The sequence below is a fragment of the Mustelus asterias genome, chromosome 11 (genome assembly GCF_964213995.1).
Source record: "Mustelus asterias chromosome 11, sMusAst1.hap1.1, whole genome shotgun sequence".
NCBI lineage: Eukaryota > Metazoa > Chordata > Chondrichthyes > Carcharhiniformes > Triakidae > Mustelus > Mustelus asterias.
In genome coordinates, this window is record NC_135811.1 from 22,266,121 (window position 1) to 22,293,817 (window position 27,697).

The 27,697-nt window shown below is 42.5% G+C and overlaps 1 protein-coding gene across 1 annotated transcript in view; it reads left to right on the plus strand.

Annotated features, from left to right (window-relative positions):
• The window catches only part of gfra1b (gdnf family receptor alpha 1b), a 196,792-nt gene that overhangs the window by 138,264 nt on the left and 30,831 nt on the right, over positions 1–27,697 (plus strand). Inside the window, exon 4 of the mRNA XM_078224358.1 lies at positions 17,930–18,275. Coding sequence (XP_078080484.1) covers positions 17,930–18,275 — 346 coding nt within the window. The remainder of the gene's footprint in view (positions 1–17,929; positions 18,276–27,697) is intronic.

Sequence of the window (27,697 nt, forward strand, 5' to 3'; positions counted from 1 at the left end):
ACCAATCAAAGCCTGATAACTCAGCATTTGCTGATAGGCTCATTGCAGGCAATGCAAGGCCACCTAAGACTCTGATTGGTCGAGTTCCTTTAGAGCGGGAAAACAGACTGGTCTGAACAGAGAAACAAAGGCAACTAGGCAAGGAGGGAGAGAGGCAGAGGCAGAAGATGCTATGTATTACTTTTGCCAAAAAACCCGCAGTCAGCAGGTTTCTCGACCCAGGGCGGAGGACGGCAGACCAGCCAGCAACAATGAGGCGAGGTGCATGGTGCCGGGCAAAAGTCACAAGCCAATGCAAGTCAGCCAGTCAGCAACTGTCAAGCAGTGATGGGAGCAGGGGAGGGGCAACTCCACCAGGGTTGAGGAGGGCAAGCCAGCCAGCAACAGCGAGAGTCACGAGATGAACCCGCTGGTCAGGGTCAGCAGCTGTCAAGCAGTGAGGGGAGTAGGTAAGGGGTGAATTGACCCAGCCAAAGATGAAAGCAGGCCAGTTGGCAACAGCAAGACGCTGAATCTAGCTTTACCAGCACGAGAGACAATGAATGAGGCAGAAGGTTGCCTTGAAGACCCCAGGGAGCAAGGTTAGTGAGATTGTGAGAATGGAAACATAGAAGATAGGAGCAGGAGGAGGCCATTTGACCCTTAGAGCCTGCTCCTCCATTCATTACGATCATGGCTGAACATCCGACTCAATAGCCTAATCCTGCTTTTTCCCCATAACCACTGATCCCATTCGACCCAAGTGCTATATCTAGCCGCATCTTGAATACATTCAGTGTTTTGGCATCAACTATTTCCTGTGGTAATTAATTCCACAAGCTCACCACTCTTTGGGTGAAGAAATGTTTCCTCACATCCATCCTAAATGGTCTACTTTGAACCCCGATTCTGGACTCCCTCAGCATCGGGAACATCCTCCCTGCATCTATCCTGTCTAGTCCTGTTAGAATTTTATAAGTGTCTATGAGATCCCCCCTCATTCGTCTGAACTCCAGCTAAAACAATCCTAACCTAGTCAATCTTTTCTCAAACATCAGTCCCGCCATCCCTGGAATCAGCCTGGTAAACCTTCTCTGCACTCCCTCGAAAGCAAGAACATCCTTCCTCAGAAACTGCACATAATACTCTAGGTGTGGTCTCACCAAGGCCCTGTATAATAACACATCCTTGCTCCTGTACTCAAAACATCTCGCAGTGAAGGCCATCATACCATTTGCCTCCTTTACTGCCTGCTGCATCTGCATGCTTACCTTCAACGACTGGTGCACAGGGACACCCAGATCCCACTGCACACTCCCCTCTCCCAATGGGAGAGAATGGGAGAGTGTGAGGGTTGGGTGGAAAGACTGTGAGGGGATGGGGTTGGGGATGGGGGAAGAGTGTAAGGGTGTTGGGGACTGTGGGAGGAGAGTGTGAGTGGGGGTTAGCCAGGGTTGCAGACTTGCAGGGAGAGAGTGTGTGTGAGGGCCCAGTTGCATTTTGGAGGGAGGGTAGTTTGTGTATTGGGCAGGAGAAGAGCAGAGTGAGTGTTCTTTGAAACTCAGAGTCCCAGCTTCATAGTTAAGACACAGCTCACAATACTGACCATCTTTACTGTCATTCTGACAAGGTGTGAGTTTGGATTTCAATTCAGCAATTATTCACACAGGTGCCATTTTACCAGTTAAAAAGCACTAAAGCAGTGATCAATTTGTGTATTTTTGTAGTTTGCGGTTTTGTATTCTGTAGAGTGAGGGTAGGCAGGTTCGGGTGGGACGTGGCATCATGGGGCAGGGGGTTGCCCAGAAATGAAGGTGAATTTGGGGCCCTACAAAGTTAGGTTAGCCTCTGGGAATGGCAGTGGTCTGTAAGCATATTGTTATAGGAGAGTTATTGGACAGCACTGACTCACCCTGGAGGTGGCCTTTGACTCTGCTTATGTTTGTGACTGCAAATTGTTGGGAGGGAAGTTTAACCCCAGGAGTTAAATTAGTAAAGATATGAAACCCTGCCATAAATGTGCCTACTGCTAGATTAGCTGTGGTGGTATTTGGGGCCAACAGAATAACTCTTCACTTTGGAGAAGTGGGTCCATCACTATAATATTTGAGTGAGGCTCCATTCCTCAGATCTTGGGAGCCATTTAAATGTAATGGCTGGAGGCCATGTTTTCCAGTGTTTGGGAAACATGGCAGCTAAAGGGAGGCTACAACTGCCAGATTTATGAGGGAATGCTTTTCCAGCACTGCTTATGGACCTTGGGCAGAGGCAAGGAAATATTTCCCTGACCCCTTCTCAAGCAAAACCTTCTACCAGTGGAACCTCAATATATCCTTACAGGTAGTTGAGCATCTCCAGGCCTTGGATGTGCCAACCTGCAGCTATATTCTCTGAACATGGATAACTGGAATGTGCCTCCACAGAGATAGTTATACACATTCCACGTCAATCCAATCGGAATTCCATCTTTATGGATTTCTCAGTAGACTGGTTGGAAATTCTTTTAACATGGTAAGTTTCTGCAACTGTCAAGCATCTAGCTGAACAGAAAAACTAGAGCAAAGCAATTGAAGGCTATTTTGAATGGTCCAGCTTATACCTTTTATATTGATGACTGCAGTGAATTATTGTGCAGAAAATAATTATTTGAAAGGGAAATTAACAGCAACAGTGTAGATAAGACTTACACAGGACATAAATATAAAATGCCTGCTGATTATCTGCTGAGAAATTTCTAATCAATGTTTCTATGGTGTCATTTTTACTTGCTAAGTGAGACTCACTTGTGCAAATGTGGTGTATAACCATCTCATTTACTAGCTGATGTTAGCACAGTTTTGTTGCATTGCAATTTTATTGAACAATATAATGCAGGCCATGTAATGCTGTAGACCATCATATGGTCCATTTAATTCTATAATTACCCAGTGGCAACATTCTACTGAGACTGAGATCTCATGGGGATGCAGAGATTATGTGCTTTTATTTGTGAAGGTGAACATCTAGATTCTAGAATGACAGGATATGTCAAATTGATACACTTCATTATTTGAAAGGAGGAGTATCTCTCTATATAGTGACTCTTATTATGGATCAGAGATGCTTCAAGGTAAAACATAGCTGTTGTAAATGATGTGAAGTATAACTGACTTCCGTCCAATTCAACTAAAATCTTTAGGTGAACATTAGTCACTGGCACAGACGCGTTAGCTTGAAGTGGAAGTAGTAAATTACAGATCGCAATTTTTCTAGCTACGTTATTACCAGCTTACTATTTGGTTCTCAGCAATAGTGTTGTATTTGATCGATCTGTCTCAAGACATTGATAGATAGTTTTGTTCGTTGCATGTCAAATATATGAGAGTGTGGTATTTTATGTATGAACTGACACGCTAATCTAGTGTGGATGCCTTTTCACTTAAGCACTGTACTCCGGCAGCTTATCATCTTCTGTTAAAGTCTGCATCTTTTTAAATCACATTATAAATCATGCTCTCCACCTTGGCTAGATCATTTTTTAACTCTGTAGAGTGAATGAAATTTCAGTTTATTGAATTAACACAGGCCTTTTTAAAAACACTTTCAACGCACTGATCATTGATTCTGAAAAAACTGAAATGTGGAGTTAAACAGGCAATTTGAGAAATCTGTTGCTGGTCTGTCATCTCTATAATTCTCCATTATTTTTTAATGAATTTTTTTATTGAACATCCAAGTCTTCTCTGTTGACCCTTTGAATTCTCTTTATTTTATTTGCCTTATCATATTTTCCCCTTTGCAAAATTACCCATTCAAAAATACTCTCAGTTAATTTCAAGATCGAGTTAAATATCCCATTTCCTAATGGTCAAAAGCACAAAGTGTGACAAACTGCTTTGTGTATCTCCATTGCAAACATGTGGGCTGGAATTTTATCATCCTGCCCGCCACAGGAATTGGAGCGGCCGAGGGGCGGAACATGGAAAGGTCCTTTTTCCTCGGGCAAGATTTTAGGGTTTTGAGTCAAGCGAGGTCGTAAATATTGAATGTATTCAAGAGGCGGCTAGGTATAGCACTTAGGGCAAATGGGATCAAAGGTTATGGGGAGAAGCAGGATTACGCTCTTGAGTTGGACAATCAGCCATGATCATGATGAATGGTGGAGCAGGCTCAAAGGGCCAAATGGCCTCCTCTTATTCCTATCTTTTATGTTTCTATGTAAAATCCCACCCATAATGTGTTTACAATTTCACCTCATAAAATGACAAGAGCAATTCTTGTTTCAAAATTGTGATAACTTGGCATTTTTGGTGGATATTGTCTCAAATTAATAGATTTTTAAAAAAATATTAGCACTAAAATCAATTGTCCTAAAGGAAATTTCAAAAAGGAAAATGGTTTTGCATCAGTCGATATAAAGTCAATATCTTTTCCATAAAATAGTTGAATGTAATTATAAAGTAAATTGACCACAATTGCAATTAAAGTGATTAAGTAATAAGTGAACTTTCTGAAATAATCACTCATCACTTGTGCTGATGTTAAATGTATTACCATCATCTCTATTTCATTATTAAATTCCATGCGCATTATGCTAATAATTAGCTGACCCGCCTAACATTGCACTATTGTAATTGCAGTTCACTTTTGCGAACTGTCTGAGAAAATGTTATCCTTATTATAATCCAATCTTGTCTTTACTTCAGTATTAGTTAAAGTCAATCATTTTTAGTTCTACATTTAGTCTGGTAACAATGGAGAATATATTTTTGGAGTGCTGAAGAAAATTGCTCGTTCCTTGTTAGTTCCTCGTTAGTCCCAGCCTGTCATGTGGGAGATCGGGTTCAATTCCCTGATGGGGAGCTATATAGCCTGTCTGACAGTGCGCTGGTAGAGTATTTTTGTGAGGCGGCATGGTGGCACAGTGGTTAGCAATGCTGCCTCACCGTGCCAGAGATCCAGGTCTGAGTCCTGGCTTGGGTCACTGTCTGTGTGGAGTCTGCACGTTCCCCCGTGACTGTGTGGGTTTCCCCCGGGTGCTCCAGTTTCTTCCCACAGTCCAAAAGACGTGCTGGTTAGGTGAGTTGGCCATGCTAAATTCTCCTTCACTGTACCCGAACAGGCACTGACTATGGCAACTAGGGGATTTTCACAGTAACTTCATTGCTATGTTAATGTAAGCCTATTTGCAACACTAATAAATAAACTTTAAACTTCTGGCAGCAATGGTACCATTCGCTAAAGCTGGTCCAAACTGAGTTAGGAATTGATCCAGAGGCTCAACACTCACCTGTAATGGGGCCTCCTCAACTTACTGGCAATGAGCTGTGATGACAATCATGTGAACAGAAGCAACATGCCAGTTTAACAATCTGAGCAACCCAGCCTCACCCATAGTGGCTGTTCAGTCGGTCCTGGGATGGAGAATGCATGTTTGGCAGGCAGTCAAAGACCCACAGTTTCATCCAGTAGTACTGTGTTTGCCATCAGTCCTCCCCACCCCGGGCTTCACATAAAGACCATTTTAGAAAACATATATTTACCAGTTTGCTGGTAGTCTCCCAGTGGTCATTTTAAGGGCTGCTGATTCGACCATTTTAGAGCAAGGAAAAAGCTGAACAAAGCAGTCTTCAAATAACATTTTATGTAAAAAAAAAGAACACCATGATCCTGCCATTTCATGTTATGGAATCTGATTACAAGTGCAATATATCTTCTGCAAAAACTGAACATGCCCTGTCTGGTTTCTGTCCAAATGCAGCAATATTTTAGTCTCAAGCCAACAGCGTAAGTACAAATACACAAGAGAAAAAGACTGAAAGAAAAAGCAACTAGTCCATTGAGCCTCTCTTGTGCTGGAGTGTTGTATCTTCACAACACCCTCACAATCCTGCCCCTCCAAATAAATTATGCCATCTCCTAGGAGAGGCAAGAAAAAAAACTGTAGGCCAATTTAAGGTATATAAAAAAACTTCTAGGGACAGAATTTTCCCATCCAGCCCACCACAGGAATTGCAGAGGATGGGACACAGACCAGGCAAAGGTCTATTGACCTCAGGCAGGATTTTCCAGTCTTGGGGCAAGCGCAGCTGGAAAATTTCACCTAGATGTTCCTTTTCAACCTCCAAGCAAGTTATAGGAAAACAAAGTGATTGGATGATGGCCACCTACTTCTATACAAAAAAGGCAACATTTAGACAGTCGAAGAGTATACCTAAGCACAAACACTACAGCTACAATTTTCAATATTACTCAGAACGGAAGCTCATTGTGATGTTGAGGGCCTTGCCAGCCAACTGGAGAGCTGGCAAGAGACCCATGTTGCCTCTTTTTGGAAAGGCCTTCCAAGCCACATGCCAATCAGGCAGTGGCAAGGCAAGTGGAGGGCCTTGCCCTGGGACCAAGACCCTGGGGGTGGAAGTCTCATGTACCAAGCGCTGTCAGCCAATCAGAGGGAGTCCCTGGCTGCTGCCAGAAGGTCAGACACCGAAGTCCCTGGATCTCTGACCAGACTCAAGGGCCTCAAATGGCAGGGGTAGGAAGTTCAACCATAGACCTTCCTTCCCAGAGCTTAATCCTGGTGAAGGCAGGAAGGCAGTAGGATTCCGGTACGTCACCAGCCCACCTAATTAAGTGCCCTTCCTGCCTTCAGCGAGAGCACAAGATTCTGGTCTAAGTGTCTGATACTGTGAATCAAGATGTAATGTAAGACTTGTAGGAAAACTTCAATGAAAGAGCGAAAGCCACAAATCAATCGTGATGACATCAGTGGGATTTGGCGACATGATCATATGACACTACTTTTGTTTGTCATTTTAGCCAGGGCATTAACCTGTTTCTTTCAAATAAGCTGGTGTTTCCTCAGAAACTGCGGACAAAAGAATTTCATAGAAACACAGTACGCATTCATCTGCTAAGGGCTTGAATCTCAGTAACCTTGCATGATGCTGCCATAGCGTGTGTTCTGTTGCTTCTCAGCATCTTGATTTCTTGGTTATTTATAAAGAAAGAGCTGAACAGATTTTTCATTCTGGAATTCGATACCTAATAAAGCATTTATATGATCAGCCGAGAGTATCCTCAAGGGTCTGCATACATAGTGAATGTAATTTTTACCATGTCAACTGAAAGAGACAAAGACGCTTAGAGATTTAATTACACAAGTCGTGACCTTGTTTTATCTGATTTGATACAAAATCTTGAGAGATTATTGAATTGGAACATAAATTTGAAAAATGATAATATTAAATGGGGCTCTGAAGTGACAGTAAGATCTGTAGCTATTGCTGTAGCAGCAGTTCACAGCAAGCCGTTGCCTGCTGGTGTGTGATAGCACCAGTAGAAAGAAACGCAATTAATCTTGTATATACACAATAAGGAAGCAGCATGCTGATTCAATGGAATGCTGCTAAATAATAGAAACACCCAAAGGTACCAATTAAATCTACCAGCACTTTATTACTGTTTCCTAGAATACCTAGCTCACAGGCTTAAGATCCCTCTTGCAGTTTTACATTTGTGTGTTCTACTGGAAATCATTCTGTGATTCCTCCATTCTTCTCACTTAAGTCATCTTTATGTCTAATTCATAATGATCCAGGCTGATTGCACATATCAAATATAAAGAATCGACCATCTTTACTGAGAACTGTCATTATTATTAGAGGAGAGGAATTTGACCTATGCCTCATAAGAAATTGCAATGAGACTTTGGTTTATTTAGGAACTGCAACAGATGGGTTTTGTCATCAGGATATTTGAACACAATGTATTAAATAAGACCTTGTTGCTCTTTTTTTTCAACTTAAGTAAAATTTGCAGCACAGAAACAAGGCATTTGTTCAAACTTCACAAAGCATCTTTTCATTGTAACTATCTCTTATCACCCTGTCCCCAGATCATCTATTCCCTTCTCCTGCATATAAGCATCAAGTGTCCCCTTAAATTTTCCAATGCTATCTGTTTGAATCACTCCATGTGGCAATAAGTTCCACTCTTAATGTAAAGGAACCTAAATTCCTTATTAGATATGTTGGTGGCTATTTTATATTTAATACCTTTTGTTTTGGGCTCACCCACAAGTTGGAGGAGTTCAATGCGAGGAGCGTAACGGGTAAAACAGACGAACTTAGGGCCTTAATGCTTATGCGGAATTTGGATGTGGTTGCGGTGACGGAAACTTGGTTAAAAGAAGGACAGGACTGGCAGCTGAATATTCCGGGGTATAAGTGTTTTAGACGAGACAGAGGAGGGGCTAAAAAAGGTGGGGGAGTAGCGATATTAGTTAAGGAGCATATTACCGCGGTGCAGAGGGTAGACAACTTAGAGGGGTCATGTACTGAGTCGCTGTGGGTGGAACTCAGAAACAGGAAGGGTGCAGTCACTATGCTGGGGGTGTACTACAGACCACCCAACAGCCCACGGGAAGTGGAGGAAAGGATATGTCAGGAGATTCTGGATAGGTGCAGAAAAAATAGGGTTGTTGTAGTGGGGGACTTTAATTTCCCTGGCACAGACTGGAAAGTGCTGAGAGCTGGGGGTCCAGACGGGGAGGAATTTGTAAAATGCGTACTGGAAGGTTCTTTGGAACAGTATGTAGATAGCCCGACTAGAGAGGGGGCTATACTGGACCTAGTTCTGGGAAATGAGCCCGGTCAGGTCGTCAAAGTTTCGGATGGGGAACATGTGGCAAATAGTGACCACAACTCTGTTAACTTTAGGATAGTAATGGACAAGGATGAGTGCTGTCCTACGGGCAGGGTGCTAAATTGGGGGAAGGCTGACTATAGCCGGATTAGGCAGGATTTGGTGGATGTTGATTGGGAGAGGATGTTCGAGGGTAAGTCCGCGTCTGGCATGTGGGAGTCTTTTAAGGAACTATTGATAAGGCTGCAGGATAGGCATGTGCCTGTAAAAAGGAAAGATAGGAAAGGTAGGATTCGAGAGCCGTGGATAACCAGGGAAATTGAGGATCTGATTAAAATGAAAAGGGAGGCGTACGTTAAGTCCAGGCAACTGAAAACAGATGGAGCTCTGGAGGAATACAGAGAGAGTAGGAAAGAACTCAAACGGGGAGTTAGAAGGGCAAAAAGAGGTCATGAGATGTTCTTGGCAGGCAGGATTAAGGAGAATCCTAAGGCATTCTATTCATATGTTAGGAACAAAAGAGTTGTCAGGGAGAAAATCGGACCTCTCAGGGACAAAGGAGGGGAATTATGCTTAGAACCCAAGGGAATAGGGGAGATCCTAAATGAATACTTTGCATCGGTATTCACGAAGGAGAGGGGCGTGTTAACCGGGAGTGTCTCGGAGGGAGGTGTTGACCCGTTAGAGAAAATCTCCATTACAAGAGAGGAAGTGTTAAGTTTTTTAGGGAACATTAAAACTGACAAAGCCCCAGGGCCTGATGGCATCTATCCTCGACTGCTCAGGGAGACGAGAGATGAAATTGCTGGGCCTTTGACGGAAATCTTTGTCGCTTCTTTGGACACGGGTGAGGTCCCTGAGGATTGGAGGATAGTGAATGTGGTCCCGTTGTTTAAGAAGGGTAGCAGGGATAACCCAGGAAATTATAGGCCGGTGAGCTTGACGTCCGTGGTAGGGAAGTTGTTGGAGAGGATTCTTAGAGACAGGATGTATGTGCATTTAGAACGGAACAATCTCATTAGTGACAGACAGCATGGTTTTGTAAGAGGGAGGTCGTGCCTTACAAATTTGGTGGAGTTGTTTGAGGAAGTGACAAAAACGGTTGATGAAGGAAGGGCCGTGGATGTCGTCTATATGGATTTCAGTAAGGCATTTGACAAAGTCCCACATGGCAGGTTGGTTAAGAAGGTTAAGGCTCATGGGATACAAGGAGAAGTGGCTAGATGGGTGGAGAACTGGCTTGGCCATAGGAGGCAGAGGGTAGTGGTCGAAGGGTCTTTTTCCGGCTGGAGGTCTGTGACCAGTGGTGTTCCGCAGGGCTCTGTACTGGGACCTCTGCTATTTGTGATATATATAAATGATTTGGAAGAAGGTGTAACTGGTGTAATCAGCAAGTTTGCGGATGACACGAAGATGGCTGGACTTGCGGATAGCGAAGAGCATTGTCGGGCAATACAGCAGGATATAGATAGGCTGGAAAATTGGGCGGAGAGGTGGCAGATGGAGTTTAATCCGGATAAATGCGAAGTGATGCATTTTGGAAGAAATAATGTAGGGAGGAGTTATACAATAAATGGCAGAGTCATCAGGAGTATAGAAACACAGAGGGACCTAGGTGTGCAAGTCCACAAATCCTTGAAGGTGGCAACACAGGTGGAGAAGGTGGTGAAGAAGGCATATGGCATGCTTGCCTTTATAGGACGGGGTATAGAGTATAAAAGCTGGAGTCTGATGATGCAACTGTATAGAACGCTGGTTAGGCCGCATTTGGAGTACTGCGTCCAGTTCTGGTCGCCGCACTACCAGAAGGACGTGGAGGCGTTAGAGAGAGTGCAGAGAAGGTTTACCAGGATGTTGCCTGGTATGGAGGGTCTTAGCTATGAGGAAAGATTGGGTAGACTGGGGTTGTTCTCCTTGGAAAGACGGAGAATGAGGGGAGATCTAATAGAGGTGTACAAGATTATGAAGGGTATAGATAGGGTGAACAGTGGGAAGCTTTTTCCCAGGTCGGAGGTGACGATCACGAGAGGTCACGGGGTCAAGGTGAGAGGGGCGAAGTATAACTCAGATATCAGAGGGACGTTTTTTACACAGAGGGTGGTGGGGGCCTGGAATGCGCTGCCAAGTAGGGTGGTGGAGGCAGGCACGCTGACATCATTTAAGACTTACCTGGATAGTCACATGAGCAGCCTGGGAATGGAGGGATACAAACAATTGGTCTAGTTGGACCAAGGAGCGGCACAGGCTTGGAGGGCCGAAGGGCCTGTTTCCTGTGCTGTACTGTTCTTTGTTCTTTGTTCTTTGTTGGAACAGTTTCCCCTGCCCACTCTACCTGCTATATTCTATATCCTCGTGTATGAGAATCAATTCATCACATGGCTTAGAAGGAGCCCTTGTACTTTTACTGGGTCTTTGAAAGAGTTATTCAATTGTTCTTTTTTTCTACACAGACTACTAGCTGGGGTGGGAAAACCGGTGTGCAGCTCTCCAGCAGCACAGCTGCATTTCCTCTCCAGATAACCTGGCGCTCTGTAAAATAATCTTGAGCAACGCTGGCTCTCCGGAATTGAGCATTTTAAAAAGGCACCCTGATCTCCCCCCCACCGCAAAAATTATATCTCCCTCCCCAAGAATACTGGGAATCCCCACCCACACGTACAAGGGCCGCCAGCCTCCCCCGGACATGAGAAATTCACTCCAAACACACAAGAACAGCCACCCCCACAAATACTGGGAACCCCCTTCCCCCTGCACAGATACAGGGAACCCCCTCTACATGCAATCCCCATGGAGCTCCCCAGAAGGGCCCCCTTGGCACTGCCATGGGGCAATGCCACAGTACTGCCCAGGCATGTCCCTCGCCCTCCAGGGGCTATGTTTACCTGTGCACCCTCGCGGGTTCCCTTCGCCTGATTCAAGTTTTTCAAAAGCAGTTGCAAACCTCACCAACATAACGTAAACTTCATTGGTGGTGGAGAGCAAATGGCAGGGTTGCCCTTTGATTACATTATAATTCATTGAAATGAGGTTACATCACCAGAAAGGGACAGGATTGGAAAATGAGATCTTGCCGGCAAGATTCACTTTTTCCAACTCTCGCAAGATTCTGTACCCATCTGCGCTCATGGTGAATGCGGCGTAAAATCATGACAGTTGTCTCTCCCTATTCTTCCTTCCAAAATACATCATTAAACATTACAACTATCTCTATATTGATTTTTACACAATACGAGTTCTTCATTGAGTTTGAAACAATTCTTACTTTGTAAACAAGGAGATTAATCTCCAACAGACACATCGATTGTTTTGTAAGACTTTGAGAAGACCAATTTTCTGGTATATGAAGGTCATTCCTTTAGCCAGTGAAAATTTGATGGATATCATCCAATAATGCTTTATCTCTGAAATCTTCCTAAGTTGCAATCTTCAGACCTCCTGCAATATTACCATCACAATATTACAAATGTTACCTTTGAAATTGTATTAATTTAAAACTAGCATTTGTCCTTGTGACACAGGCAAACCCTCCCTGAAATCCCCAAGTTAGCTTCCGTGCCATTCAACAACTCTCAGTCTGATCTGGACAACATTTGGTATGTTGCATGCCAGTCACTTTTTTTAATATGAAATAACACTTTGTTCTAAGTTTCATCAATTTGAGGACACAAATAAAGCATTGTACTGTTGAACTGAAGTGGAAAATTTGGCAAAGCTGAATGAATCCAAATTTGTGCTCCAGTTGTGAAATGTGGGCATATTCCTGTAATAAATAAACCACCAACCTCTCAATGTATGTCTGTTTCTAGGTAATTATGATTCATACTCCTTTTCAATTATTAATGCCTTCACATTGGCAACACTAGCAATTTCATTATGCGTAATATCAGTTTGGTGTATGTGAATATTTCAGAATTGACCTCTTTAAACCAATCCAAGGTAATTATGTGTGAGCAGCAACCAGTCCAGTAATATTGGAAAAAGCATAGTGCATGTTAATCCATAACCATATTGTTGTTTTGGCTATCAAAAGTTCTTATAACTTTCTTTCCCAGTGAAATGGGTATTATTTTATTGAATAGTTGAAAATTACCCACAATAAAAAAGAACAACTTGCTAAAAAAAATGATTTTTGCTATCATGTATATCTCGCTTCATTCACATGATAATGGCAGGCTGCACTAACTTTTCAATTTCATCAAAATGTGCTGCAACATGGGGTTATAACTTACTTTTGAGAATTTCTCTATTTTGCTGAATGCAGTGAACTCTCAATATTTCATTCTATCCTTTCTCATTGAATATTGGAGCTATCTCTTGCTATGTGCAGTACTGTCATAGATAGCGGAGGCTATTAGGAGGGATTTTCCAATCCCTCCCACCGGTGGAATCTTCCGGTTCTGCCAAAGTCAAGGCTGGTCCGTCACGGTGGTGGGGTGTGGTGGGGTGGGGTGGGGTGGGGCAAGCCACGCAAAAGCCCATCAATTTTGGCAGGATCAGAAGATCCCATCAGCAGCTAAAGGCTCGCCACATCCACCACAGGAAAGCCCCCCACGGGGAAGTGCGGAAAAGGCCAGCCAATGTCCATTTTGTGGAGTATGCTGTGTTTAGGCTGGTTGACGAATTCATTGAATTATCATGCAACATATCAGCATATGATATAGGAGTTGTAAAGACGCTCGTTGACCAGTTTAGGGAAACACAACTTATGTATTTACAGGTTGAAACAATACAGAGGCTTACAGCCTCATTGCCGCAATCAGCTCTTGAGATGACACTGAGTACAGAAGTCCACACTTACCAAGATGATCCCACACTCTGCTCTCCAATTGGTTCCCCAGGTTATGTGATCCTTACTCTGCAGATTGATCCTTAAAGGGACAATCACTGCAGGAGTCGAGGGTGAGAGGCATGTAAAGCACTTCCTCATATTGGGTGGGATTCTCCAGCCACGCTCACCCCAAAACCGGAGAATCCTGCCTGAGGTCAATGGACCTTTGCTACGATTCCCGTGGTGGGCAAGACGGGAGAATTCCCCCAATATCTTTTGAAAGTATATATGCTAGGAAGCTCCAAAGTGCTGATGTTCTTATGTTATAACAGGGGTGTACCTGGAAAAGTACTTTCAGCAACTTGGGCTACTCTTCATTAGAGTATTGTGCTTGTAAAATGATCAAATTAATTTTTATGCCTGCGTCAGTTCTTTTGTCAGTTTTTGCACTTTTTTTGCATTTTTAAGCAGGATCATGATTGTCATCTGGGGAAAGTTGCCAACAGCAACGTAATCTGACAGCAGCACACCTCTAAACATCAACATTTCTTGATATGCCAGTATATTTATTGGTTCTCGAGGAGGAAGAGGTGGTTGTAAGGCAACATGAATGTAATTCATGAACTGTACCTGCCCTCACCCAATTATCTGTGTGTTGAGACCAAGGAGCACTTCCCTCAGCTTGTTAGAGATGATTTATCTTATGAGGCTATGGATCATGAAACAGTGACAGCAATATGCAGCCTTCTACAGCCAGACCTTCAAACTATTCCCAGCACAGGGACAATACTGTCAGTGTCTGTTGAGGTGAACACAACTGTGAATTTTTACTCCATTGTTTCCTCCAGAAGTTAGCTGTCAAATCTCACAACCAGAAGTGCTCCAAAAGCAGGTGTAGCAAACATTTTTGCCAGGAAAACTGCAACCTTAATTTCTCCATGGAAACCAGCTATAACAGCACAAGGCAACTATGTATTTCTGTTTTCTGTAGAGGTTTCACTGAAGCGCTGTAAAGGTCCCAACCCTTGATTCTATCCTTTCACAAACAGATTTCACACTACTGATCTGTAACCAGGGAGAGGGAAAAAAAATGAACTTGTTTTACAAGTGCTTCACAGTCAATGAATTACTTCTGAAGTGTGGCCTCTGCTCTGCAGGAATACATATCAGCCAATTTGTACGCAGCAGTATCCCAGCAGCAGTGGGCTGATCCATGTTGGTGGTGTTCATTGAAAAATAAATGTCAGGACATGGTGAAAACTTTGCATAATGCCATAGTACCTTTCACATTAAACTGAGTGGCAAGTGAGGCTTCTGATTAATGTCTGCAAGCCAATAGGAATGATTTTCAACTGCTGGCTACATGTTTCTCATTTGAGAAACACAAGAAATAGAACCACGAGTAGGTCATATAGCTCTTCAAATCTGCTCCACCATTCAATAAGATCATGGCTGACCTGAACTTGGCTCGATTCCACTCCCTTGCGTCTTTCCTATTACCCTTGGCTTCCCTTTAGTTCAAGATTCTATCTCAGTTTTGCATATATTCAATGATTCAATTTCCACAGCTCTTTGGAGTAGAGAATAACAAAGATTCACAACTCTCTGGAGAAGAAATTCCTCCTCATCTCCATTCTAATCAGGGAGCCAGCAATGAAAAGTTGGATTGGTGGGAAGAGGGGGTCAATGTTCTATTGATACCCAAGGCTCACCCAGTGCAATTGTCATGCGGGCTTGTGGTGTCGGTTGAAATAGGCAGAAGGGCTACCTGAGGAAGTAAATCAAACTACCAGTTGTAGGACTTCACTTACAATTTACAGCTACAAAATGGGCAGACTGTGCACCATGCACATTTCAGCTAGTTTACACCCAGCGATTTTTAGCAGCCTAGCCAACAGTCTTTAAACAGATTGCTGGAGACTGATCAATAAATGGCTCAAGAATTATTAAATTATTTCAATTTCTGTCAACTTTCACCCGTTTGCCACAAAATTGTTTGGCGGCGATGAATGGATCATCTCATTCAACCACAAATAAGAAACAGCCATACATTAGCATCACTTGGGAAATGTTATCACCATGTTAAAATAAAGGATTTAACCGTTCCTCAGATCGGGAAATTGCTCCAGGATAGTTCTACGATGACCTCCAAGGCATTGTTGCATCTTGCACAATTTTGAATCATAAAATCATAGAATCCCTTCAGGAGGAGGCCATACAGCCCATCGAGCCCACACCAACAACAATCCCACCCAGGCCCTATCTCCGTAACCCCAAGTATTTTACCTACTAATCCCCCTGACACTAAGGGGCAATTTAGCATGGCCAGTCAACCTAACCCACACATCTTTGGACTGTGGGAGGAAGCCGGAGCACTCAGAGGAAACCCACGCAGACACGGGGAGAACGTGCAAACTCCACTCAGACAGTGACACAAGCCTGGAATTTAATCCGGGTCCCTGGCGCTATGAGACAGCAATGCTAACCACTGTGCCACCGTGTCGTCCAATTTTATCATCAAAAGAGATAGTGGCCAAAAATTTCCCATCCCACCTGCCGCAGGAATTGTAGCGGGTGAGACAGGAAATTCAGTGGACCATTGAAAAGTCCGTTGAGCTCGGGCGGGAATTTACGGTCTTAGGGCACACACAGCCGGAAAATCCCACCCATTGCCACAGAACATTACTCAGTCAAAACTAATTGCATAGGATGAAAATGATAGCAACCCAAAGAATTACATGCTCAAATATACTTGCAGCTAAGTTAGAGCACAAAATCTGCCCTAACCAGAGGAATGAAAATCCTGTCTCATCGTTTTTAAATGACAAGATTTCCATATCAAACGTTAATCCAAATGGAAGTTGTTGGTGACCGGCACATTTCACTGACTGGAAATAGTGTTCTAATCTACGTGCCTCAAAGGCCTGGAGCAGATGAAAAAATGTTTCTCATTCTGCTGTTCAAATGGTGTAACTTAAGAAGTTGTCAGAGAATCTTACAGTACAGAAGGAGCTATCCAATTTTTCCCATAGCCCTACATGTTTTTCCTTTTCAAGCATGTATCCAAGGCCCTTTTGAAAGATACTACTGACTCTGCTTCCAAGAATATTTGCTATTTTTTAATGTGTTATTGATCATCAAGTTAAGTTTCAAGTCTTTGACAAATGACAATCACATATACATATAAATCATACAAACCCTATGGTGCAGAAGGAAGCCATCTGGCCCATCGAGTCTGCACCGACCACAATCTCACCCAAGCTCTATACCCACAACCCCTCATATTTACCCTGCTAATCCCCCCAACACTAGGGTTAATTTAGCACGGCCAATCAACCTAACCCGCACATCTTGGGACTGTGAGAGGAAACTGGAGCACCCGGAGGAACCCCACGCAGACACGGAGAGAATGTGTAAACTCCACACAGACAGTGATCCGAGGCCAGAATTGAACCCGGGTTCCTGGTGCTGTGAGGCAGCAGTGCTAACCACTGTGCCACCCTGCCGCCCCTAGTTATAGTAGAGAATTTTGTTAAAGTGCGCTGTACATTAAGAGGTGAATAACCTAAGTATTGGGTGAAATACTTCTGATGCCTATGCAGTGATTAGTCTTGACACACTTGTTTTATTATTTGATGGCAATACAACTGACCAACCAAATCATTGCTTTCTCCATTTCTATGGTGAATTGCTATGTAGACATCCCATTATGTGGAGCAACTTAAACTGACTCGATTTAACCTTCTCCTTCAGAGCTGTACTTTGCAAGTAAATCATCACGCTTGAGTGAACAGATGCAATTAGGTCAGTGGCAATGAAATGGGAACAATTAGAAGGGAAGAATGCTGTAACACTGAAAGAATTTACAAAAACTTTTGGAATTACTCCAATGTTTCATCAGAGATCTCAGTCCAAATTTCATTCACCATTGTGTATTTGCTTCTGTATTTCTCTCACAAATGCCGACATCACAAATATCATTTTTTAATTTATTAATTCATGGGATGTGACCGTCACTGGAAAGCCAACATTTATTGGCCATTCTTGCCTTGAGGAGGTAGCGCTGAGTTTCCTTCTTGAACCACTGCAGTCCATGTGTTGTAGGAACACCCACAGTGTTGTTAGGGGTGGGGTGAGGTGGGCCGGGGGGGGGGGGGGGGGGGACAGTTCCAGGATTTTGACTGAGCAAGAAATGGCAATATTTCCAAGTCAGGACTGTGTGTGGCTTGGAGCGGAAGATGCAGGTGATGGTGTTCCCATGCATCTGTTGCCCTTGTCATTTTAGGCGGTAGAGGCCGTGGGTTTGGAAGGTGAAAGAGTATTAGTGAATTCCTGCAGTGCATCTTGTATATGGTATGCACTACTGCCACTGTGCATGTTTAAGGCGGTGGATGGGTTCCCAATCAAATGGGCTGCTTTGTCCAGAATGATGTTGGAACAAGAAAATATAAAATTTCATTACAAACTATTGACAGGTGCCACTGTCTTTATAATTAACTGGCAGAAGAGCATGAGTGTAAAGAAATCACTTAAATATATCTGTATTTTTTGTATTAGGTGCAGAACCTATAGGTCCGAAGGGGAACAATTGTTTGGATGCTGCCAAAGCTTGCAACCTCAATGATAACTGCAAAAAATTCCGATCGATGTACATCTCGCTCTGTGCAGCCCATGTTTCTGCATCAGAGATTTGCAACCGGAGGAAATGCCACAGAGCCCTGCGACAATTCTTTGATCGCGTTCCGGCGAAATACACCTATGGAATGTTGTTCTGCTCCTGCAGGGATATGGCTTGTATAGAACGGAGACGCCAGACGATTGTGCCTATTTGCTCGTACCAGGATAAAGAAAAGCCAAATTGCTTGTCTTTGGCTGATATGTGCAAGACAAATTACATCTGCAGGTAAGATACCAGTTGGCAGAGGAGTGATTAATGAGAAGGCAGAAAGAGGTTTATAGCTGCTGAAATTGCCAGGATTTTGTTTCAGAATTTCCACCAGGGCATTGGGCAACTGGGAAAACCTGACAACCAAAGCAAAATAATAAAAGTCTGTTTCTTGTTGCTAGTTCCAGTGGAATGGTTGATAACTGAAAATAATTATCTAGAGGTTTGAAACAGACTTAGAAGAACATGAACTGCAGTCTGTGGGAAAAGCTAAAAATTGTATATATTCCAAGGTGTTTAGCTCTTGTTACCTAATTCTGCTTCACTGTATGGGCTTTAAGACAATTTTCATTATCCTCAATTATATATTGTGTGTATATATATATATAAACATTACATGTGGAATAACACCTTAGCAACTGCATTTCATGCACCACCAAAGAGTAATCGCATAAACTATTTGTTGATAATTTGTTCCCATTTGTGTTCTTTACTCCCCTGCTTCCTTAGTCAGATGTCCTTTAATAGCCATTCTGTGCGGAAAGATTTCCTCTGGTTACTACATGTTAGCAAAATCATAAATGAATTCTTTCTGAATGCATAAGTCAGTGCACATAATGACCAGAGCAATTATTTCTGCTTTAGCTGAGCAGCATGTAATATTCCCCTGCACCAACCCTGTCAAACTCATGTCCCATAAAATGGAGCAGTCTGCAGTTCTGCGGTGCTTTGTTTATCAGCCTTGGTAATAACTTGTCAATTAAGGGCAAGGGGCTTTGCATGTTATTGGGAGATGATGTTCAAATCTTTTAGGGGATGAAATGCAACTTCAGCAAGGATGAAAAATGAGCAATAGTAAGTTAGCCACTTGTTATCAATGCAAGGTGATTTTTCCTTTCCATTGGTGCCCAATGGTTCATCGGAATCCTAATGGACTGCTTGTTTTAATCACTAATTCACTGTGCCCATAGAATTAGACATCAAGCTAGTTAATGATGATTTTTTCCCATTATTCTTTTACTTCAGTAAACTTGATAATCCACCCTTGCCTGTACCATTCATATCCTCAATCGGTTGTGAAGGAACAATAACATTGTGCAGTCACTGGGGTGGTGTTCTATGCAATGATTATAGCACTTACCGAATAGCTTCAAGGAGCTATCAATAATTCCTTGGTTTTCAAGATCTCTTTAAATTGTTTATTTCACAAGCAATTAACTTGATCTGATCCACCGCTAGTAAAGGTAATCAGCATAATAAATTCAGTAATACTCCTGGAGACTGGGTGATTCAGCGAATTATAAACTAATTTGGACTTTCAGTGAACTTTCAGCCAGCTTTAATGGATGTAAATCTGTCTGCTGACTGTAAAGATCCCAAACAAAAGGAGTACAATCATCTTAGTCACATTTTTGAGGGCAAGTGTGTGTGTGAGACAATATAGCCAAGAATGTGACATTAAACTTGCAGTGCAGGCTCAAGATTAATTGTTGTGGGAATTAAAACCATTATGCTAGAGCAATTGGAGGCATTCTTTAGACATCATAGAAACATAGAAGATAGGAGCAGGAGGAGACCATTTGGCCCTTCGAGTCTGCTCCGCCATTCATCACGATCATGGCTGATCATCCAACTCAATAACCTGATCCTGCTTTTTCCCCGTAACCTTTGATTCCATTCGCCCCAGGTGCTATATCCAGCCACCTCTTGAATACATTCAATGTTTTGGCATCAACCACTTCCTGTGGTAATGAATTCCACAGGCTCACCACTCTTTGGGTGAAGGAATGTCTCCTCACCTCCGTCCTACATGATCCACCCTGAATACTCAGACTGTGACCCCTGGTTCTGGACTCCCCCACCATCGGGAATATCCTCTCTGCAGTTACCCTGTCTAGTCCTGTTAGAATTTTATAAGCCTCTATATGTTTCTATGATGTCTAAAGAATGCCTCCAATTGCTCTAGCATAATGGTTTTAATTCCCACAACAATTAATCTTGAGCCTGCACTGCAAGTTTAATGTCACATTCTTGGCTATATATGAGGTCCCCCCTCATTCGTCTGAATTCCAGTGAAAACAATCCTAACCTCGTCAATCTCTCCTCATCATCAGTCCCGCCATCCCCGGAATCAGCCTGGTAACATTGTGAGAGTGTGGAGAGCCACACTGAATTAATTTACACCATTTTTGTGACGTACCTGATCCTGATCTGGGAGTGCTTAATGGCATCACAGAATGTAGACAGTTGGAGATCTTGTCCTCCCCAGTTTTGATATTCCTTGAATTGTGAGCATAAAATCCAATGCTTTTTTTTAAAGTGCTAATCAGGAGTTCACTACCCCAAATGTCTCTTCAGAAAACTGCACCTAACACTGTATATCACCTGATGAATATGATTTCAACCCCATAAAGTTTATTTATTCGTGTTACAATGAGGCTTACATTAATGCTGCAATGAAGTTACTGTGGAAATCCCTTAGTCGTCACACTCCGGTGCCTGTTTGGGTACATTGAGGGAGAATTTAGCATGGCCGATGCACTCAACCAGCTCGTTTTTTGGACTGTGGGAGGAAACTGTAGCACCCAGAAGAAACCCATGCAGACACGGGGAGAATGTGCAGATTCTGCACAGACTGTGACCCAAGCCGGGCAGTGCTAACCACTGTGTCACCGAAATATAGCAAAACTGAATTTCCTACTGGTCACCACTGCAATGCAACTTCAGCAGAAATTAATTTCCACAGTTCTTGTGACAGTTGGATGGGTTCTTTAACAACTTGACAGTTATTTGTCAGTTCATAGAAATCATAGAAACCCTACAGGAGGCCATTTACCCCATCGAGCCTGCACTGGCAACAGTCCCACCCAGGCCCTATCCCCATAATCCCACATATTTACCCTGTTAATCCCCATGACACTAAGGGGCAATTTATCATGACCAATCCACCAAACCCGCACATCTTTGGATTGCAGGAGGAAACCAGAGCACCTGGAGGAAACCACGCAGACACAGAGAGAATATGCAAACTCCACACAGACGGTGACCCGAGGCGGGAATTGAACCCAGGTCCCTGGTGCTGTGAGGCAGTAGTGCTAACCACTGTACCACCATGCTTGCAAAGTTCTTTGACAGCTGGACAGTTCCAATGAGTTTATGCACACTTCACATACAATCATGTTTACTTAACAATCCCAAAGGTGTTGGGGACCAGATCCAAAGGGGTACCTTACCTCTTCAAAGTGATATCCAAACAAATCCACCAAGTTCGGATCTCCTCTTAGCGGATATAATCTGCACACTTCAGGTTTCACATTCTTCGCCTACCAAAACCCCACTTCAGAGGAGGCAGCTGATGATTAAACAGCAAGCTGCCTCCATGAACTGTGCATGCATAAAAACGGGCCTGAGTCTAGTCCTGCACCTTGAAAATGGAACATACCATATTCAGAGGTAGGAGTTAGAATTTTTGGGCATTTCCGGGCTTATCGCCATGACCGAAAACCTCTCCATTGTGATAAAAATCTGGGGCTCTGTTTATCTTCTTTGGATACCTTTAGCACTTTATAATGTGACAGCTGGGGTGTGGTTGGTTCAAGATAGAAGCAAAAGTTTTTAATCCAAAACAAATGGAGTTTTCCGATGAGAAGACTTACTTTTAGTCATTAGTTACATGGTTTGGAAACACCTGATTCGCAATTTCATTTCTTTGAAGACCGTAACACATTTGTCATCAGTTTTGTGAACCAGATATTGACATTTTTCCTTCTCTGGAGCTGTACAAAAAAAAATCTGCTTGTGTCCATCATATCTTTTGCCCATAACAGAGCTGAACATTGGGTAGAGTAAGCTGTATCTCTATTTGATAACAAGATAGTTTAAAGCAAAAACAGGTTAAAATCTCCAATCACTCAGTAGATTCATCATTGCAAAATTCATATTCTTGATGGCGATGAATAATTGACAATATATTTTGCCTCACAAATGGTATGATACAAGTAGTCTATCATATGCTATACCAATGATGTGCACATCTGGATTTAATACCCCACCAACAAGGCAGCAAAGTGGCACAGTGGTTAGCACTGCTGTCTCACAGCGCCAGGGACCCGAGTTCAATTCTGGCCTTGAGTGACTGTCTGTGTGGAGTTTGCACTTTCTCCCCATGTCTGCATGGATTTTCTCCCAGTGCTCCGGTTTCCTCACACAATGCAAAGATGTGCAGGTTAGGTTGATTGACCATGGTAAATTGTCCCTTCATGTCCCAAGATGTGTAGGTTAGAGGGATTAGAGGGGCAAGTACAGGGGTTGTGGGGATAAGACCTGCGTACGATGCTCTAGTCAGTACAGACTCAATGGGCTAAAGGACTTCCTTCTGCACTGTATCTCTGCTTAGATCTATTCTAAGTACCCAGATCAGAATTTAAAGTTTGGAAAGTGACAGAAACATTGTCCTGTTTCATGGATTCCAGCCTATGTTTTAATTCTTGATAAATATGCCAACCAATCACTTGGAATAGAGGACCAGGAGTAAATCTTCCAGCATCTGGAGCTCAGCCATCATTCAATCAGGTCACAACTGATCTGCACTTTAACTCTATTCACCAGCCTCTGTTCCATATCCCTTGGTACCTTACTCAACTAAATATATTGATCTCTGATTTGAAGAATTCAGCAGTCTGAGGATCCCTCCATTTAGGGGGAATGAGTTCCATATTTGTGCAATGCTTTATGTGAAAGAAGTGTTTCCCGTTAACACTCCTAATTGAACTAGCTCTAATTTTTAGACTATGCATTTCCATGCCTAGTGTCATTTCTATGCATCTACCTATCAAATCCCTCAATTATTTTAAACAACTCAATTAGATCACTGTTAAACTGTCTGAACTCAGTACAAGCCATGTTTATGCAACTAGCCCTCATAACATAATGCCTTCAATCCTTTTATCATACTTTTAAAGGCCAATATATATTTCCTCAGATTCAGTGACCAATACTGAATGCTGTACTTGAAATTGGGTCTGATGAAGATTTGGTACAACTAAAGTATCATTTCCTCACATTTTAATTCCAACCCTCCCTTGAGAGAAAGGCCAACATTCTATTAGTCTTTATGATTCCGTTTTAATGGAGGGATCCTCGGTCCGTTGAAATCTTCAGGACACAGATCAATATATTTAGTTGGCTAAGGTGCCAAAGGGATACGGAACAAAGGCTGGTGAATAGAGTAGAGGTGCAGATCACCATGATCTAACTGAATGATGGAAGAGCTCCAGGTTTACTCCTGGTCCTCTATTCCAAGTGATTGCTTGGCACATTCACCAAGAATTAAAACATAGGTGGAATCAATGAAACGGAACAGTGTGCACTAGCTCTTAGTGATTTAAGTACAAAGATTTCTGGCTTCTCCAACGTAGCTAATCTTTTCCAATTAAGAAAACATTCTGATTTGTCTTTCTCAGAGCCAAAGTGGATGAGCTTGCACTTCTCTACACGGAAACCCACCAGCCATAGCTGGCCACTCACGTAGTCTATCTATGTCTCTTTGTACTAATAAGTTACTCAAACCATTAACCAACAATATGATACTGGAAACAAGCCAGGACTTGATAGTGAAGAGAGAGTAAAAAATGATGGCTAGACTTCAACTTTTAAATCATCTGTTTTGTGCATCCCAAGGTAATTTGCACATACAGCTCCAAGCTGTGTCTAAGACAAAAAGAAAGGGTGCCTTTAAAAGAAAACTTGGCAGCATGGAAAACTCTGCTGGCTTGGGAAAGAAATTAGAACATGGTACATAAATCTGCAATTACTCTACTCTACCCTTTTGGTACATGATTACCTGCAATGTTAAACGCCAAAAATAAACGCGTTTTATTATTCTCTCAAAAATCAGGGACTGCACTTGCTACCAACAGAAAAACATATTCCAGAGAAATTGAAGTATTATTTGTTTCATAATTTGAATCTATGACACTGAACCATGCCAGATACTATCCAACCAACTAAAACAAATAAACAAAACCAAAACTAAACTTGAGTTGAAAGGGGAAGAGGAAAAACAACATTTCTCAAAACCTCCTCTTCATGAAGAAATTATATATCCCATGAACCACAATCCTGGGACTGATTTATGTGCTTGCTGTTTAAGATCATCAGATGGAGTGCCCTTTATTAACGTAGCTGGGTAAGGTTTTACTCCATCTGGTTGGCATGAGAGAAAGATTTTATGGTGATGTTAAAATGGACACAGAATCAGTTGTCTGTCAGCATGTTCTTGACATGAATGTATACTTTGACATTTTTATAGCTTTACTCCTGCCAGCTGGTTTCATTGTGACTGAGACAGTCTTTGCTGGCAGTGTCAAGGCTAAAATAAGTTATCGCAAAACACATTAAAATTGCCCCACTGAATTAAAATCGTGGACAACAGAAAAAAATGTGTGATTATCACAATCTATTCCACGTGCAGAGGCTGCTTTAGATATTCACTCTCCTGCTTCAAGGAATTCCCCTGTGAGTATGGGATCAAAGTAGAGTAGATTGAGTTAATCTGAATGCAGATGATTTGGGTACTGAGTCTCTTTGCCATGTAAACAGAACTAATGTAGTCATGTTAGTGCTCCTGACAAGTCATTGTGGAGCCTAACCATAGATTTGGTCTATATTGTAACGCATCAAACTGCTACTATAAGAATTGAAATACACATTATTGAGGAAGGAAATTATATTTCTGCAAGTGCTTTTTGCTACAATAAAATGGCTGCACTGTGTATAGAAATGAAGGAATCATTTGAAAAGTAAATATATTAATTCCTTCATAGCATTAGTATGAATGGAATTCAGTGTGTGCTTAACCAATGAGAAGACCATTAATCATAAATCAGCCCATATCTTACTTATTTAATTGTGTAATTTGCTTAAACTATAATATGATACAGATGTGCTTTCCATCATTTTAAATCATACCAAACACATATAAATGTATCCTATATTTCTATTATTTTAATAGCTTTTAGCTCAGCGTAAAAACACAGCTTAATAAAAATATAATTTAGTGGTACTACAATTGTAAAGTAAAGTTGCCATAATCCGAGAAGACCAGAGGCAGTGACTGGTGGTGATTTAATCTGAAGATCACCGCACCTCAGGTGAGGGGGCAAGGTTGAGAAGGCGGGCTTTCATGAATAACCTCAGATGGTACGGGAATTGAACTCACACTGTTGACATCGCTCTGCATCACGAACCAGTTGTCCAGCCAACTAATATTTAAATATTATAAACAAGTTTTTTATTTAAACTATGAGTACAAGTAACATGAATCTCAATTGTATATTATGTTTTGTTACCAGTGAAGTGAACAGAGTGTTTTACAACACGTATTTATCACTGTGCTTCACCTCAGGTTGACTGCCCAGTCTCAGGTGGGCTCCTTGAGCTATGCCTCATTTGAAGGCAAGAGATATCCAACAGAGAAATCATTACCAGGAACCAACTGGTTGATTGCAGAGTGGTATTTAAAGAAAGCTAAGTGTTTGGGGTTGATTTTAACCTGAAGCCGGTTTCAGATTGGTGAGGGGCATTGCAGGCATGTAGAAGACACACTGACTGGTCTAGATTTCAGGCCTGGGTGGGAATCCGATTGGGGCCAGTGAGGCTGGCCAGATGAAATCCAAATGCCTTCACACCCAGCGGGAATCCCATTTTTAGTCCTGACGCCCAATTCAGTGAGCAATTGACATTCCAGTCATCAGTGAACGGGGCCGGTGAATCCCTCCTGTTGATCATTTTTAGTTCTGGAGTTCCTGGTGGAAGAAGCGAGGACAAGGAAGGAAATTCTCTTTGCTATGATGGCAAGATGATACCAAAAATAAATTGATGTTCACCTGGCTTTAAGAGGGGTGGTAGAGAAGGTCATTTCTGTGAACATTATCTCAGGAAAAGGATGAAAACTCAGGAAATACTTCAACGACCTGGCAAGAGCAGCAAGGGTAACTACAATTCCTTCTTTGACCATCTCTCTTAAAAATATCTGACGACTGACCTTGCTCCCTTTGTTGTGCACCCATTCCATAAATTCTGGCCCTTGCATTACATCCTTCCCTTTTGCATGACCTCTCATTCTTCTCTGATGAACCCTTCCTCACTTTACTCCAAGCATTTGCTTTCCACTCAGCATCTTGATTGCCTCCTTCTCTCTCTCTCAACATGTGTACCAGCTGAAATTCCACGCGTGTTCACTCTCCTTTCAGCAGTCACTTACTAATTTCTGCCCTCTGTTTTTGCAGGAGAGGATGGCAGAATGCAAAGCACGAAACATAAGACTGCAGGGAGAACATCTGGTATCATAATCCTTCCCATGCTGGAACAGCAAGCTTTCAGGATCAGAGGCCTGTCAATAGCTATCTGTATTGCAGATTTCAAAGTACTTATCTGAAGAGGGTGTGTGACTATTAAATACATCTTTTCATACACCTCAAAAGAGTACACATTCAGCTAACCTATATTGTTAAGTCTATTTCTACTGTTGCTTAGCCTGTCAGTGTTAGTCTAATTTTTGTCTACTTTCTTTTTCCTCTAGGTTCTTCTTGACAACATAAGCCTCCATAGAACTTACCTCAGAGGAAAAAATCCTTCTGAGGAGGCACCATCATACGCAGAGATTTACATCCCGGGTCAGTTAGACTGTAGTTACTAAGGTGTGGGCATGTGGTTACAGCGAGTACAAATAAGCAGGGCTGTCCCAGGACACAGCTTGCCAGAGGCGAGGTTTGCTCCCAGCCCTGTTGAAGAGCACAGAGATGTGGATTTCAGGAGCCCAACAGTGAAAACCGCTTCACACCATCAATTATACAGATTACTAAAAGGTGTGCCAAAGAGTTACCGCGCATGGCTGCACGTATAGCCATGTGCGGTATGTCTGGTATGGCTCCTGCTCTTTCCAAGTCCACAAGAAACTACAAAGGGTCGCGAACGAAGCCCAGTCCATCACTCAAACCAGCCTCCCACCCATTGACACTGTCTACACTTCCTGCTGACTCGGAAAAGCAGCCAGCATAATTAAGGACCCCATGCACACCAGGCATACTCTCTTCCACCTTCTGTATAGTGCACAAGAAACAATACTTTTCACTGTATGCCAATCCATGTGACAATAATAAATCAAATCAAATCAAGAAGTACAGAGGAGTACTGTTCCAGTTTGCATGTCGTCATCTCACACACCATCACTATAAACTACTCTACTTTGGAGTTTGTGGCCAGGACAACAGATCCTCACAACAGGAATCAATGTTACCAGCCTGGAGAGCTTCAGTGGAAGGTTAAGCAGCTGCCATGGAAATTCTTGGCTTAAATGTACAGAGATTGTCAGGGCTTTCAAGGCGTCACTCGCCTGCAGTGTGCTCCCATGTAGGTCAGCACGATCGACAAGCTTCAGC